At 35.5% G+C, this 18,503-nt stretch overlaps 1 protein-coding gene across 1 annotated transcript in view; it reads right to left on the minus strand.

The window, feature by feature from the left end:
* LOC121412101 (MAM and LDL-receptor class A domain-containing protein 2-like) overlaps window positions 1-18,503 on the minus strand; it is a 95,752-nt gene that overhangs the window by 58,649 nt on the left and 18,600 nt on the right. The window contains exons 2-10 of the mRNA XM_041605010.1: window positions 11,222-11,634; window positions 10,078-10,168; window positions 7,403-7,540; window positions 6,458-6,655; window positions 5,663-5,821; window positions 4,799-4,939; window positions 3,999-4,127; window positions 2,446-2,579; window positions 1,718-1,850 (exon numbers count right to left, since the gene is read on the minus strand). Coding sequence (XP_041460944.1) covers window positions 1,718-1,850; window positions 2,446-2,579; window positions 3,999-4,127; window positions 4,799-4,939; window positions 5,663-5,821; window positions 6,458-6,655; window positions 7,403-7,540; window positions 10,078-10,168; window positions 11,222-11,632 — 1,534 coding nt within the window. The 5' untranslated portion in view covers window positions 11,633-11,634. The remainder of the gene's footprint in view (window positions 1-1,717; window positions 1,851-2,445; window positions 2,580-3,998; window positions 4,128-4,798; window positions 4,940-5,662; window positions 5,822-6,457; window positions 6,656-7,402; window positions 7,541-10,077; window positions 10,169-11,221; window positions 11,635-18,503) is intronic.

Genomic DNA, 18,503 nt, shown 5'->3' on the forward strand with positions numbered 1-18,503 from the left:
ACGCATGTTGGGGGGGGGGATTTAAAAGTAATTTTAGTTTATCTCAACATTTTCCTTCAAAAGAGGTTTTATCGTAATACAAAAAATAATAAGAGATGTTACTATATTTTTATATATATAAATAATTCCCCGAGTTTCGTAATTTTGTCAAATTAATGAGTTACAAATTACATCTAACAGAACGAGTGACAATCTATCCCAGCCACATGAAGTTTATCGTCGGTGCATATCGTCTGCTGCTATTCGTTGAGTTGATTTGCTTTCAGGTTAATTCGGATTATTCACTTGTTTGTAAGTACAGTTATATCATTATTTTCCTTCTTATGATAGACTCTCTCTGGATGTGGTTATTCATTTTCATGGATTTAATTTGGCCCGCGCGGTGTACGTATAGCTACCACTTGTAGCAGCAGCTGCATGAGTTGGTAGCGAATCGGCATGTACATGACTTTACTTGTGATCGTCAGGCAAGTTGAATTTTCATCATAATCATCGGCATTGTTCCCCCATTATTTACCTCCAACTACCTCACTGTGTTGTTCATTTCATCATCATTCTCTTCATCTTTAAAATCATCAATTTGAAAATCCAAATCTCGATAAAATTCTGGGTTTTCTTTCATTTCGTGATAGAAGTATTCAGTGACAGTGTGGAGAAAACGTACCCACGCAACAGGTTTTGCATGCAAGTGGAGCTTCACGTGGGAGAGCCAATCACGCCTCTTGTACAGACAGTGACGTCATCAAATTCCAGTCAATTCAGAGACCGATGCGAGGCATATTTTGGAGGGGCATTTTAGCGTTTTTTAATCGGCGATTTTCACCTTTTTGTATTATTTTCGGTATTTTTGAATGACCCACTGATGATCCCCACATCATTACCTTTCCATTGATATATAATAAGACCACATTCATAATCAATATATTTCTCCTTTAAAGATAAAATATGGCATTGGTAACAAACAAAAATAAAAGGTACGCAGAATTATAAAAAATGAAGTATTTCTGCCAAACCATTTTTTCTAAAAATGTTTAATTACAGGGTAATATCCAATTGATCACTGAAAAATGCCTGTCCATTTATAGGGTGGTCCAGCCTGTTGTGCTATTAAAAAAGAATTATATATCATTATTCTTATTAAGCATTCTGGTGTACTATAAACATGGCTTCCAACCATTTCCTGTCGAAACTAGATTTTTATACCGGAACTCAAACTTAGCTTTCTAATTAACAATCATTGACATCGTTCCTAATACCTTCCTATAACTAGTTTACTGGAAACTAATTTAGTGGAAACTAGTCTAACATGAAGTGAGAACGGTTGAAGCGATCTTGAAAGTGATCTCCCAAACCAGTTCAGAAAACCACCTCACGATGTAGTTTTCAAGATCGCTTTGCCTTGTTAAACTGGTTTTAGTGAAAGTGAGGACTCGGGAATCGATATTTGCACATTTTGAGCGCGCTACTCCACACGACAGGTGTAGAATGCCCAGCTGCAGTTTCAAATTACGCGCGTAACGTGTCACCCACTGAGAGCGTTTCCATATCAACAAGATTGCTTTACATGAAGTGATTTTGAAAACCACTTTTGTGTGATCAAGTGGGAATGGTAGCAAAGTGATCCAAAACTGAATTCCTGAATCGGTTTCCAGTAAACTAGTTTTAGAGAGCATAATGAGAACGGCCTCATTGTCATCCTTTACAGAATGAGACACACCTGCTGTGGGTTGGGAGGTGGTAACAGGAACGGGTGTACCGATATCAGAGCATCCTTGCATCTCAAAGTCAAGATCATCTACTGCTATATCTCCTTGATCTCCAACAACCTTGTAAACAGCCTCCAGTTGGATCTAAGAACAAAATAAAAGTCTTTGTTCATTATCTTGATTCAAAATATCCATTCAAAATAAATTCACCATTTCATGGAAATGGTAAACATGAAGTGGGTTTTGTATGGCAGGCATGCCTATGTGGTGAACCGTCTGTCTGTCTATCTGATTTTAGTTTGTGGCGATCCACAAATATTTAACAGCTTTTAGCTGGGTCAGTTTGAAAGTAACCCTCAAATCCCCATCCATATAGTATTACATCTGGAGGGCACATATTTTAAGCTCATATGGGATTAATACACTTCAGCATCTGGTGGTTAACTTTTGAATGAAAACATTCAAATTTGAGATATCAATATTTAAGTCATACACAATGCTGTAAATCATCCACTTCTGATCCCCAAATATTACCCATTTTTCAGCTAGGTTAATTTGCAACCAACACTCAAATCTCCATGCACAGGACATAGATGTCACATATTTCGAGCTGATATATTTGAGTAAAACATTTCAGCATCTGGTGGTAAGTTTATGAACGAAAAACATTCAAATTTGGGATATCACCATCACCAACAATAAAGGAATACACAATATGAATCTATAGATATATTCTCACCCTAAATTCCACGTCACTTGAAAGATCAATTTTAGCATTGTACCAAGCAAAGCCTTGGTTTCCGCTTAATGACCAACGAGACTGCCTGGGTTGTCCGGAAAGATATGCCATCCAAACATTAAGATCCCCAATATCTGTGAAAGAGAAATCACGAGGAATTATTATCATGCCTAAAAACATATTCATCTGTTGCACCTTGTCTTTTGATTTATCCACCAATCCAACTTTGTAATTGTAACAACAATGAGACCTTCAAATCTAAACTAAAGATCTCTCTTTCCTCTATCTGCTAGTTCGAATGAAAAACTTAATAATGCTCACAAGTTTTCATGGACTGGGTGGTTCTTAAAGTATATGAAGTAAAAATGGTGAAGGCTAGGGGTTGGACTTACAAATAAATATTATGATTTTATGTCATTCATCCACTCCCCTCCCTCTACAGTGCGTATCAAAAAAAGTTTACACTTAGAAAAAATCCTGTAAAATTATGTATTTTTAATATCCCGATGATTTTTCCACATTTCAGCATTGGTACATATCCATTTAAGCAAATGATGATATAACTGTCGAAAAATATTTCCGCTTGAGTGAGGACCACTTACTTTTGAAAAGGTGGTGAAAAATGATTTGCGCAGAACTTTGAAATAGTTATGCGAATAAAAGTGGACCTTAATCATGAAGAACACGTGGAATTTAGCTATTAAAATTGATTTGAAGATATCTTTTAACTTTTTAAACATGTTTCCTTGCCCAAAACACTTCGAAGAGTGCATTGCGCCCCACCCCACTCCCCCACATACCGAGTCCATCGTGACGATATTTGCTTTACACTGAGCTGTGATTTACATGAAATGGCTTAGGCTTGATTTTCATTTTGTTAATCATTGCCAAGCTTGGGAAAAGTGTGGAGAAACAAGTATTAAATGAAAAATTGAATGTAAAGCCACTTTGAATGATAAAAACTTAGTGAAAAATGCTGGAGATGGCTGATATAAACATTTGTTCAGATTCAGTTATGTCCTCAGATCCAGCTGGCACAAAAAGGGTAAAGGTTGTGCTTACTAAGTGTTAAAATTTCAAATTTGGGCGGCAAAATTGTTACAAAATGCTTGAATGTATATGTTTTATTTCAATTGGCTAAAAGTGATAGGGAAATTTATGAGAAATGCTTCGCAGTGTAAGCTTGATTTCGCCCTTTCCCCTTGACACAGCGTGAAAACAAGCATTTCTGCGCAAACAGATTTCTGCGAGCTTTACGAAAATGGACAGTGCTCACTCAAGTGTAACATTCTGTCAAAACTTTTACTTTCATTTGATAGATGAGACCCAAACCAATAATTACATGTGAAAAAATTACCCACATGTTGTATATTCTTTAATTCCCAGGGCTTTTTTAAAGTGTAAACTTTTTTTTGATACGCACTGTATAAGTAAAAAATAAAATTGATGCATTTAAAACTAAATAACAAGCCTTACAATGGTACGAGAATTTGAGTACAAAAAGTAGAGTCAATTCAAAAGAGGAAATTAAATGGAATGGTGAATGTACTCACGATTTCCATACATGTAATACCAGAAACTGAGACAGGCAGACTGGATCGGGCTGAAGTATTCACTGTTAAGAACGGCTGTTTCACCAATCTTCAACGTTGGAAAGGAACTCTCAAAGAAAATATAGTAACCTGTATCAAAAAAAGATTTCAGCAAATTACAAAATAACACAAAATATATAGTAACACATTGATAGTGAGAAGTCTTATCAATTCATTGGAACAATTAGATAATGGAGTCCATGATGAATTTTCCAATGACTCAAGAAAATAGAAAATTCAACTAAATAACACATGAAATCAAATTTTAGCCCCAATCCTCATCTTAACGTATGTCTTTAAAAGTAAAATCTTATACTTAGCATGAAAATCAGAAGAGCAATTTTCATGTGACAAAACATTTCCCATCATGTCTTTCCTACATGTTTGCTTCTCCTACTCTCATAAAATGCACGTCTATCAAATGAAAATGGAAAACCCCATTGTTCCATAGATGCAACGTGCCAATGGTAATCAATGATAATATCCAAGTCCTTTGGAAGCGCATAGGGATGTTATGACATAATGTGATATGCGCTATACAAGAACTGCGTTATAATTATTGTTGATAGAAAATGGAAAATCTAAATAAAGAAAACATAAAACAAAACAATAACTCTAATCCTCATCTCCATCATCATAGGATATACATGTGTAATCACTTTTTAGTTATTAAGCACTTCATAAGTGTAACCAAAACATCAAATAACACACATAAAAGTAAAGTGTAAGAAAAGCTCTGAACATAAACTCCTTCAACATACCATCACGAGTTCCAAAGGTGTGGTCCACTTGTGGTCCAGTATTAGGACTATCTGTAGACCCAGATGACCTCAGCCAATCCCATTGGTCCTGGACTACCTCTTGGGACCAGCCACATAGATCATTTTGGAAGTCACAGAATCCTGCAGTGATTAAGCATAAAAAGTCTTAGGACCAAACTAATCTAGAAAATGTAATTTATATCATATTGAATGTCCTTCTTTTCTACAAATATATCTTTTCATTATAAAACAGTGTGAACTATATTGTTAATTAATTATGTTTTTTTATTTCTATTCTGTCTTACTTTCTCCTTCTTAATAATTTTTTTTACAGCATTATATCGTGCACATCCCTCTCATACCTGAAGATCTATTCATAAAGCAAAGTTTCATTATATGTTTTATGTTTTCATGCCACTGATTGCACTGATCTTTAATACAGTCTGGGGGTGTGGTATGAAGTTATCCGCACTCACACATTAGGCAGTACTGATGATGTCAGTGAAATCCTTGGCTTTGACAGGCTCAGATGCTCCTGCCCCTGACTGTTACCATAATGGTACATGATAAAGTAACCTTGTCAGTGCTGACAACTTTCATGAAAATGCTCCCCATGTATACAGGTACCAGTCATTTTGATGGCGTGGGTTCTCATCCCACCGCTGCCACCATAAAAGAACAAACATGTCAACAGACAAGGTGTACAATTTGAACTCTTTACTTAACACGATCTGCGGCAGGTAGGAGATGCTACCAAAGTGCATACAAAGCACGCAAAAAAAACAATAAAACGCTCCAACAAGCCAAAGTTACACAAGGTGGCGCTATTACATAAATTACACAACACACAATTCCTGGCATTACCTTTACGTAGACAAGTCCCTCTAAAAATCTCCAGGTCATCAACAGCAATGTCTCCCTGGATGTTATCTCCTTGTGCTCTTGAAGCTTCAATGACGGCCTTATAGCGATGGGAAGATGAGATACTAACTTGACCAAACCTCCATGAATCATCAGAAGGACCTGATATAAAAAAATACATACATACATTTATCTCATTTATTGACTCAACAATTTTTAAAAACAGGAAAAATTTACATCAATATTCAAAAAACAATACAAATTAAGGTACTGGTATTCATAACAAGCAATGAACATATCACTCATTACACATTTTTCCCTGCAAACACCAGGAATAAAGAGAATTTTACATTGTTAGATCTGCGTTTTTCTTTTAGTTTCTGATAACATTACCAAGATACTGAGAAAGTTATACCGAGATTACCAGGTGCCTCGGAGAGGACCTTAAGCCGTTGGTCCCCTGGTTGCTTGCTCACAGGCATTTGTGCTTTCTTAGCAGTCAGGTAAAAAAAACCTTGGTGTAACATTGATACTTCTTATTTCATTCCATTCGTGCAATTCACTTCAATTAATGCACAATTAAAAAAAGCAATATGTTACTTTTGAGCTAAATTCTTTGATCCTGATGACCTCTTGTACATTTCTATATAAATTTACATACTCACTATATCAACACTTTGCACTATACAAATAATTGCACTTTCAAGAGAATTTATATGCAAATTACATTTGAACTGCACTTTACACAATCTTTACTGACAAATTATATATTTAATTACTGTTGTATTACAGGCTTACCACTCCTGGTGAACAAGGGATTACCAACTTCTTGTGTTACTTGGTCCTCTATGTAAATGTTCAACTGGCCGAGGTTATCACCAAACATATGGTACCAAAACCTCAGGCATTCCATATCGGTATCTAAATAGATGGGACTAAAGAGCCGTGCCTTGGAATCGGATGACGCATCAGATGCTTTGACAAAAGCATAATAACCTGAATGAAATGTTAATAAATCCAGAGTTACATTATATCTCTTCACATTTGCCCACTGAGCGCAGCTCTACTCCTCTCAGGAATTGGTCCCCATCTTTGTCTCTAGCTAATTATGTAGCTAAAACTACACTAGCTTATGTGGACTGCTCTTTTAAAAAATATTTTGTAAGGTTCAATGTTCTATGAAATTGTTAGTGCATGAAATTTTTATGAGTTGTACACCAAAATAATAAGAAATATTAAATTTCTTAAGAGAAGGGTTCACCTCTTTTTTCTTAATTTAGCAAATGAAGAATGTGATATAATGTGATATGTAAAACACAAATGATTAATGCTTAACATTCATAAAAAAAATATTATTTGTTTTGCTATTCATACAAGAAATCTCAAAATAAATGATTCTTAACTTTCCTTCCTCTAAGGGAAGATGTATTTAGTAATTTATAGTTTAATGACCATAACCTAGAAACTAGTTAATATTACCACAGACCTTGGGATAGCTAGTTTGGTACTACATGTATATCCATGGATTGTTAGATAGTCAATAATTTGGGTGTGCTTGGTACATGTACATGTACTTCCATTTTTAAATACTGCATGAAAAAAATTATACTCATTTAAGAAATACTAAAAACTAAAATTTGACAATTCTGACCAAAAAACTATTTTCAATGGCCTCTTACTGAAAATCATAAAGTGCAACTTTTTTGGCTTCTGCCATGCTTGGTCACATATCTTAATACATACCAAGGGCGCTACCGGTGGAGTGATCATAAGATGGTCCTGTACTAGGGGTAGGAGTTGGTCCAGTGTTCCGCTGCCATTGCCAAGGGTTGGTCTGATCCTGGGTCCAGGAACAAAGGTCCATCTCAAAGTCACATTCAACTATAAGATCAAAAAGGTCAATCTTCTCTTTTGATGAAGAATTCAGAAGAAAGCCTTTACAAATTATCTCTTGGATAATATCCATGACACAAAGATTATCCACATTTTGGACCAGCCATCCCCAAATATCAGCAATAAGTCCCCCAGGAAGGTTCTTCATTATAAGGCCAAAATGAGAAATTTAGCATATCTTAAAGAGTAAGTCTTTATCTTCTTACTTCTTCAAAATGTAAAGTTGTAGTGTTGAATAAAGCTTCATTGACATTTTTTTGTAGAATGTCTAGAAGTTTCACAAAATTGGCCAATGAGCACATCTCATGCCTGAGTGAACCATGAAATTTACACCATGTTCTCTCCTAATCTTGAGAAGCTCTCATTACGAAAATTTCCCGTTTGATTCTCGACCTCACTTCGGACTGCAAACTGCGGTCGCATACCCCGTTTTTCGTTTGGGAAATCTCAAACAACATTTCCAACCCCGATAAACCCATCTTGGCCAGGTAATCCCCTTGTCTCGATTTCACCACCACGGGCCAGCTAAACGAGCGTTGAGCCAAGGACGAAATGATAAACAACAGCTGTGCTATTACGTAAGACTTGTCTGCCTGTAGAAGGATCTTCGGAATGAAATTATTGTATTCGATATTAATCACGTTTTCAAAGGCATATTACATTCAGACATCCAATACTAGTCCATTTTCAATTTCGAACGAAGAAAATCGACCTCGAAATAAGGAAAGTATGCGGAATAAAAATTACGGTATGCTTAGCATGCAAGGACCGCGATGCATCCCATCTAGTTTCTGTCCGTACAGCAAGAAAATATGGGATGCATGCCGTTCACTCGCGCAACGATACAGTCTTAACGAAAGAAAGAAAGGAAGGAAGGAAGAGAGAAAGAAAGAAAGAAAGAAAGAAAGGAAGAAAAAAGTTTCTATCAACGCGTGTATACATGGAACTCCATGCACTCACCAGAACACACATTGCAATCCATCGTGTGTGGCCCCCTGCTGTGACCGTTGATGCTGGGGTGTATTATCTTCGGACCGAGGTCAAGAAACAGGTGTTTCTATACTTAAATTTCATGCTTGAGGGCAATAGGGTTTTGAGAAGAGATTTGATGATAAGGGAAACTTGGGGTATACTGCTCTTAAAAGCAAGATTTTCGTCATGTTGTTGAATTTCTCTTACAGTTAATTAAGCACTTGTGAGGATTATTTGTTGATTGATTTTTATAAGTTTTGAAGCTCCTCAAAAAACTCAGAATTTGTTTTGGGGTTGCTGATCACATTCGCTATGCATCTGTTCATGATATTCTTAGGACAGGCTTCACAAAGAATTAAATGCGACTAAAAATAATGCTTATTTAAAGCAAAAGCAAGTGCACAAAAAGTATTCGGTATATAATCTCATGCAATGCAACATCACCTCAACAAATTCTAACAAATGTGGTGAGCAATATCTTCTATAAACAAAATCTTATGAGAGACTTTAATGGTGCTAAAATATGACATTAATCTTGATCCTTGAACCTTAAAATTTAGACTTGACCTCTCAACTATATTCAGAAAGGCCAACTATTCATATCCTATGAAGTTAAGTATATGTTCCATGAAAACGATTGTTATCTTTGATAAATATAAAATGGAAAGTTCATCAGAAGTGGGATCATTAGGACACAATTACCTCCCTGTGTAAAACATTAGGTATTTATAGTCTTGAGGACGCAATGATGATGATTTTTTTAGATATGTCTTAGTTTCTTCATCATTGACGTCTTGACACTCTCTCCATACTGCCTTCAGCGAACGACCAAAACAAAGATGGATTTCCCCCCAAAATCCATCTTTTTAAACCGAAATGACTAGAATTTTGTTAATTTTATTAATTCTTACACCTTCCTACGCCTAATGCGTAGGAAGGTTTTAAATATTACTTTAAAAAATGTAAAAAAATGAAGATTTCTTACCTAACTGATGCCGCGTAGACCTCTCGTTCCACATGTAAACAACGGAAATACAATAGCGTCGACCCTTGAACCGCTTATGTATGACGTACTTCCGGAAAGCAATGCCGTCTTAACGAACAATTTAGAGATAAAAAATCTTATTTAACAAATATTAAAATTTATTTCGTGATCATAAATAATTCATATCAATATTATAAATTATTTATGATCATAAAATAATTTTAATATTTGTTAAATAAGATTTTTTATCTCTAAATTGTACATTTTTTAAAGTAATATTTAAAACCTTCCTACGCATTAGGCGTAGGAAGGTGTAAGAATTAATAAAATTAACAAAATTCTAGTCATTTCGGTTTAAAAAGATGGATTTTTGGGGAAATCCATCTTTGTTTTGGTCGTTCGCTGAAGGCAGTATGGAGAGAGTGTCAAGACGTCAATGATGAAGAAACTAAGACATATCTAAAAAAATCATCATCATTGCGTCCTCAAGCTGTAGGTATTTACACATGTATGTCATGATATGCAGAAAAGTATACTTTTTTTTAAAAATCAGTTTGAGTTACAGTACCTTGTGTTGGACAGGCACCATCATAAAGAGCTATGTCATCCACTGCAATATCACCATATTCACTCTCCCCTATGATACCCTCATAAATAATCTGAGAAAGAAAAAAGGAAACAACTGAAGAAATTAAAATTTGATTGGCCAACAGATTTAATATTGACTTCAACTGTTAGTGTATCAACCAATAAATCAATTGTCCCTTTCCCAAAGCTCATTAGTTACAGACCTACTACAACTGGACATTTAACGAATCCTCTCCTTTGGGTCAAAGACAGTCGCTGCTAATCATTGTGTAAACAAAGCGCAACAGCTGACATCAAGCCGGCCATAAAATACACTGCCATCGACGGACAGCAGAAATCAATTTTGCGCTGCTCCCACACATTGCAATATTATTAAATCACTGCCAAAAGCAGCAAACACTAGCAATGACAGAATGATCGAAGAAACAAGAAATCAGCATTGCATTTACATATTTTTACATACATCGCTGACCGCTGACAGACTTCATTGCTATCACTGTCAGATCAGAATATCTAGAATAAAATTGCAGCAAAAATTTGTTGGAAAAATGTGTTGAAAGACGTTAGAATTTCCTCATTTTAGAAGAATCCTTACCAGGCCTTTGAAAGATCAATTGCCTTTGCATATACTTTGTATTGTTTGTTAATTTTGTCTTGTTTAAATGGTTATCGTTGAATGTACATTTCATATTTTCATAATGAGGATTGGAAATAAATGAAATCAAATAAATTGAATAACAAAATCTTACAATGACAAGCCATAGAATGATACCACAAAGTAGACAAACAAATCAATGTAGACTACCATGCTCATATACCTGCATGATTGAGGCTAAACTTAGTAACATGAAAATAAACTCCTTCATGTGGCAATGTGATTCAAATTCCCAAATACATATTTCTCAATATGATTTGATAATAATGGAATCTCTATCCATATATTCTGTCGAGTCATATTTAATAGAGTAAGTGTTAAGTGATCTTTTGAAATACATTTTATGGAAAATAGTAATACTGGTGTCGTTTGATAAACAGCTGCAAAACTTGAAGTTAAAAAGGCATGAATCCTAAGAAAGAACTAGAAAATAGATGATATATACATGTATGATTAAAATAAAACATACCATCCAGGGATCATCTGACGTGATTTCTTTCTCCGCTTTTTTCCATTGGTTGCCTTGGGTGCCGTACTTTGTGAAAATGAGGTCATCTACCGTCATCTGGGGTCCTGAAGTTCTAAGATAGACGTTGAATCTATCAACATGTACACCATACATGTGATACCAAAACACAAGACACTTGGAGGATCCGGGACCAGTCGGGTTCTGGGCGGGGCTGGCAAGCTGAGCCTTGTCCCCACGGATACGGCCAGTTGCATCCGTGTAGACGTACCATCCGCTGGCGTCCCCCCGCGTGTGGTCGGACCTGGGGCCGGTGCTGTCTGTGCCACTCAACCAGAAGGTTCTTGTCCAGTCAAACTGGTCGCTCCTCAGTTGGGTGTATGAACACAGGGTTGATTCGAATGTACAAGACATGGCTGTAAAAACAAAGGGTAATGGGAATAATGTGTAATACACCAAGATCTCCACAGATATTTTACTCATTTACACTTGTTTTATTGAAACAGGGTTGCCTCTTCATTATCCAGAAATGAAGCAACTCAATGGCCTGTATTTTAATGTCTGGTCTCTAACTTAGACCATGGTCTAACACTGTGCTAAAATTATGGGAAGCCAAATATGTCAAAATTTTGTTTGCATTGTATCCTTCAAATTTTCACTGTGCTCTTTCCGAATTCTTTAATAGTGAAGACAGCTATCTTATTAATCATTCCCAGAAAGTGAAAATTTGTGTGTGTCAAATGAGCTGATTCATTGAACCTCTACATTTAGAGATTTATGTTACATTTGGCTGTCCATAGTTTAATCCACAGCTTATTAAACCCAACTTCAGAATACGGACAAACAGGTCCTCTCTCTGTGTCTCTCTTGCTCTCTCTATTTCTCTCTCACTTCCTTCTGTTTCCATTCTGATATAATAGTGATAACCGAGAGAATATAGAGGGCCGTGTGTTTGAATCCCACTGCAGTCTGGCGTCCTTTGGCAAGGCATTAATCCACACTTTGCCACTCTAGACCCAGGTGCTAAATGAGTACCCAGTAGGATGTGAAAGTCATTGTAGCTTGTCCAGTACTGTGCACGCCTCACCGGCGACTGACTGGAATACTCCCCAGGGAGTGGAGGATGTGCACACATTGGTGTGGGAATAACTGATTGAAACGATGACCGAGGTAATAATACATATGTAAAGCGCTTAGACACGTTGTTCCTATGTATTAACTCTTTAAGCGCCATTGGCAGCTATTTGTGACCATAGGCCACTCTTGCCGGTGGCAGCTATTTGTGCCCAAGTAACTTTTTTTTTTAAACCAATTTTACAGCCAGAAAATCAGCACCATATTCTGTGTATTTTATGTTGTTATACTGGCAAGGAATTCACAATTCATTTTATCATATAAAAAATAGTGGTTTACATAGACATTTTTTGAGTAAAATTGTATTTTTGCATCATTATTTTGAAGAGTTGATTTTGGATATTGCCGCGATCTGAATCAGGATTTCCCCTATAGAAACATGTGATATAACGGTTGTGTGTAGCAATACACGTACTTCTATGGGCAGAGCAAAGGCGAGTGTGCGAAGGCATTCAGCTCGGAATTGACCAATGACAGAGCGGTACGATGTTCCTCACCCAGCACTACTCGCCCATTCGCTATTGTTACATGAATATTCATGAGCTATCGCTTTGGTCTTTTGCAGGCCGGTATGGTAGTATTCTTGTGTCAAGGCTTTTTTGTGCCTGCAAATGTGCACGGTTTGGGGGAGATTTTTTTTTTTTTTTTTTGGGGGGGGGAGGTTTTATACTTTGTTTTTTGCATTCTCACAAAATTGTTCTCGTTATGAATATATGAGTAAAGAAGGCTGTCATTTCCCACTCTCGTCGCACTGCAATCACCACACTCATTGTTTATTTATTCATTTATTATTGTTATTATTATTATATAATATAATATAACCTTTGCGATATGAATTTTGTGTACACCTACAAAATATCTACACCTTGGTCGAACCGGATTTATGCAACTGGTCGACATGATCTGATGTCACCTAAAAAAAATACGTTTGTCAATTATGCCAGTGCATATTTATTTCAATGATGACATTTGTTTTATTGCTGGAAGAAGTATAATACTCAAGAAAGAAAGTATACGTTTTGTTTTTAACTGTCAGGTTCAGATCTGCAGAAGGGGAAAGAGTGTGATGGAGAGGCGCTATAGTGCCTACAAAAATGAAGCATGCACACTTGACAGTTTGTATCAACATGGGAGTTACATAATATAATTGCATACATTCTCATGATGAAATCTGAAAGCTTCTACGACAAAAAAAAGATTATTCATGTTCCTCCTTTGCTCCTTTTCGTCGCATACAGGGTTATAAGCCGGTTTTTCTAAATCCAACAACACCAAATTACGTACAAAGTTCGGTGGAAAAAAACATCAAATTTGCAGCAGTTACGGAAAGAAACCTTAATATTATTTTGATCACCAGCAAAATATATGTTATCAATGCGGCAAGGGCGAAATAAAAAGTATGATGTGTGTGATCTTTTATTTACAAAATTCTGTGAATGTCATGCATTTTTCGCAATGCGTTTTTTGTTTTCATTCTTCCTAATTTGTTTATTAGCGAGAAATACTTCATATTAATCAATGTATCATTTCTTCCGATGATCCGTTTTCTTTTGATTCTCCCTTTTTGCCAGCAAAAAGATGATGGGTAAATACCCCTACACGCTGAGCTCATATGTCAAATCTGATATCATATACTACTAAATGAAAAAAATGAATCAAGCAAATGTGATAACAACACCGAATTACGAACCAAGTTTGGTGGAAAAAATAAACATCAAATTTGCATCGGTTACGGAAAGAAACCTAAATATTATTTTGATCATCAACAAAATATATGTTGTCAATGCGGCAAGGGCGAAATAAAAAGTATGATGTGTGTGATCTTTTATTTACAAAATTCTGTGAATTTCATGCATTTTCCGCAATGCGTTTTTTTTTTCATTCTTCCTCATTTGTTTATTAGCGAGAAATAATTCATATTAATCAATGTATCATTTCTTCCGATGATCCGCTTTCTTTTGATTCTCCCTTTTTGCCAGCAAAAAGATGATGGGTAAATACCCCTACACGCTGAGCTCATATGTCAAATCTGATATCATATACTACTAAATGAAAAAAATGAATCAAGCAAATGTGATAACAACACCAAATAACGAACCAAGTTTGGTGGAAAAAATAAACATCAAATTTGCATCGGTAACGGAAAGAAACCTAAATATTATTTTGATCATCAACAAAATATATGTTGTCAATGTGGCAAGGGCGAAATTAAAAATATGATGGGTGTAAGGAAGATAAAAAAACAAAAGATAAATGTGAGTGAGCGAATCAAGCGAGTAAACGCACTTTTCATGATCTTTTATTTACAAAATTCTGTGAATGTCATGTATTTTCCGTAATGCGTTTTTTATTCTTCCTCATTTGTTTTATTAGCAAGAAATAATTTATATCAATCAATGTATCATTTCTTCCGATAATACGCTTTCTTTTGTTTCTCTTTTTTTGCAAGCAAAAAGATAATGGGTATATATCCCTACACGCTGAGCTCATATGGCAAATCTGGTAGCATAAACTGGATTACTACGAAATGAAAAAAAAATATATCAAGCAAATTTGATAATTGAAAATGTTAAGTGTGCTAACATATCGAGTATGTTGATTGTGCATAAAGTCCTACCGCATGAATAAAATATTGACAATGCACGTTATAGAGAAGTTTAGTGGTGTCACTTATATATAATTTGAACAGCAAATGATGTCCATTTCATTTTTTTTCAGGAAAGGGGAAGTAAATTAAGTTTTACTACATTGATAGTTTCAATGACGGGGTAATTATCGATATCACAAATAAGAGGTGTAGTAAAAATAATCTCTGATATTGTCGAAAGCAATATCTTACTTTTCCGATAGATGATCCATTACAAACATCTTATTTGAATAAACAAAGGTTCAACAAATGATAAAGATCTAATTTTCTACAAATTGTTAGTAATTTCTACCTTCACACCCCATCGCTTCGTTATTTCTTTTCCCTCTTTTATCTTTCAATTTTCTGTATGTTTGATTTGTCAAGGATTATAGCCTATACATTTCTTCAATCTTAAATTTCATCTTTATCCTTTATTTCTAAATATGCAAAATAGGCTTCAGCTACAAGTTGATTTAATTATTTTAAACTATTTTTCTTTGTGCTTTGATAAGTGGAAGTAACGATGCCAGTGTTTGTGGTGGTGGAGGTGTGCTGTTTCCCCCTTGATTTCTTGTTATCATTCTCGACATTATCCATGACATCTTTACCATCATCCCTATCATCATTTAGATTACAGGAAATTTGAAGCATATTGTTGATGCTAAATGTCTTAAAGCCGAAAAACAAATATTTGAATAAAAATTATGTATTTTAATGGCAATAAGTCAATGGAAGGTGTTGGGGAAAGCGACAGAGGAATTTTAATCTTGATCTCAACGGAGAGAAAAGCTATTGTTCGTATCGGAACCTTTGAAAGTATTCAATTGTCAAATCAAAAGACGCGCGCGTGGCCCAATTTCTATGAACATCCTGTGCTAAATTACTTTCCTCGATAATAGGTCAGGAGGGAGCGCGGATTAGACATTCCTCATAAAAGGGAGTCTGGGCATCTATTGTTCATGACTTGGTGGCATGAACAATAACGTGTAGTCGCTATCAGACAGGTGGCTACTTTGGTCGAACATTATTCTTTTTAATGCCGAAACAGATATAATGAATATTTCACCCCCATCATGAAATGTCCACAGAGTGAATTTTACATGTTATGTTTATCGTTCATTCACTGTTCAGCTACGATTTTATATCAAGTAGTGATCCCATAGGGCTTCAAATACAGAACAAATACAGAACAAATAGGCTTATACCCTTTCATAAACCCAATTATGCGGCTAATAGCAGCATAATTTGGTCGTAAAATTGGAAGAGGACCAGAGTTATCCGCATTATTTTGATGCTGCTATTATCCGCATAATAGCAGCATCGGGACAAGATTTTGAGTTTGTGAACGCATTTCCAAATAATGCGGATAATTGCCATGGTACGGTCAGAAGGTCACCCTTTTCAAACGCAACCGCATCGGAGGGGGTGTGTGCGGTTTCCATGACGATTATCCTCCTTTTTCAGGACGGGCGCTCGTAAAAATAATAATAAAAAAAAAATTATTTCCGGAGTTTATGAACGCAATTTTTATTGAATTATCCGCATAGGTTTATGAAAGGGGTATTAGTATTGAATCTGTCCGATCCCTCTTTATCTATATTTCAATATATCATCTTTAGTTTTCTATATTTTGTCTCCTTGTGACTGGCAATGCCTTTGTTACAGTATGAAAGCCCGTATGTACGACGAATAGACCCTGACAAAATATGACCAAACTTTACACTGATTCATGCTATAGAACGATAGTTGAGTGGGTCGCAAATGTTTGTTGCCGACACTGGATAGAAATCGCCTACATTATCCAAAACAGTATATAGTTGAGTGCATCGAACACCACAAATCGTATCCAGGTTACGATTTTTCTAAAGCATGTTTTGCATTACGACAATATTGGCAAGAATAGAAATGACATAAAATTTACTCTGCACCAATAATTTTGTTGCGGAATACCGCGCATTCTAAATAAACAAGGGTCTTGTTTTGAAGACTACACGAATGTAAGGGTACGGTTGGCTGCACTGTGAAGATACATGGCTCTAATATATTATTGTGTGTGTTTGCGTGGGGATCGCAGCTGTGCTGTGATTGGTCACTTGATCGACGACAATGCCCTTTTTTGGAAAAGGATGGTTTCAATTGTGTGTGTATAAACCCTCTCGTATTTCAGAGGAAATAACTTGAATAGCAAAATAGTATTTCATTCAAAAGAGCATTATTTTTCACATTTTTGTTTGTTCAGTTACATCAATAGATACGTCATTTGAAAGGGTAAACATTGAACTTTCATATCATTTTCTTAATTTCTTGGTATCTCTACAATTCCTTGGGTTATTTACTCTTTGAAATGTTCATGAAATCATAATTTTCTAGGTTTTACTTATTGAAAAAAACGGTGTAAAATATTTCATCTTTTCTCAATTTTTCCAAACGCAAATTTGAAAGGTCATAACATGATCATAAAGTCCATGAACCATGCATCATTTCATGTGTAGAAGGTTTCGTTATACAACGTACGAGTAAAGAGTTATGACCGTTTTAAAATCAGTCTTTGCTTACGTTTCGGTCAATTTAGGATTCCTCGAATATCCCTGGCACTAGAGGGGTATTGGACCTGGCACAGTAAGAGTTAAGCGCTATAAAAGCACATTTTATTTATAGAGAGATGATGGTGATACTTACGTTGCAGAGGGTGAGTAGTATAGGTGTACCTATAACGTCATAACTAATCCCTATTGTTCTAAACAATAGAAATATGAATTATGATATGATCCTATTGTTCTAAACAATAGCATAAAATATTAATCCTCTTATAGAAATATGAAATCGATAAATATGAAATATGAAGTATGGATCATAGAAATATGAATTATGGAAATATGAAATATGATATCAGAAACAATAGAAATATGAATTATGGAAATATGGATGACATCAACGAGAACAATGAAATATGGATCATGACTTAAAACAATAAAAATATGAATTATGGAAACATGGAAATATGGATGACGACACAGTGGAGAAAGATATGAAATATGTAAATATGGATTATGACCTAAAACAATAGGAATATGAATTATGGGAATATGAAAACATGAAAATATGGATGACGACACAGTGGAGAAAGATATGAAATATGGAAATTTGAATGATGGAAATATGAAATATGACATCATAAAACAATAGAAAGTATGAAGATATGGAATGAGGGATGACGACACCGTGACGGAGAAACATGAAAAGACGAAGTATGAGCAACTATGAAATATGACATTGGTAAACAATAGAATCATAAGAAATATGCAAACATGCAAGATGGATGACGTCACCGTGGATGCGACAACCAGGGAACATGAAAACATGAAATATGGATTAGTAATTATGACACCGTACAACGATGGAAACGAAGGGGGGCACAGGGATCAAGAACGACGAAAGCAAGATTTTGAAAAATATGGATTAGGGTGCCAGGTCGAGATTTCAGGGGAAAGACAAGATTGACAGGCCCGTGGTTGTCAAACC

The sequence above is a fragment of the Lytechinus variegatus genome, chromosome 3 (genome assembly GCF_018143015.1).
Source record: "Lytechinus variegatus isolate NC3 chromosome 3, Lvar_3.0, whole genome shotgun sequence".
Taxonomy (NCBI): Eukaryota; Metazoa; Echinodermata; class Echinoidea; order Temnopleuroida; family Toxopneustidae; genus Lytechinus; species Lytechinus variegatus.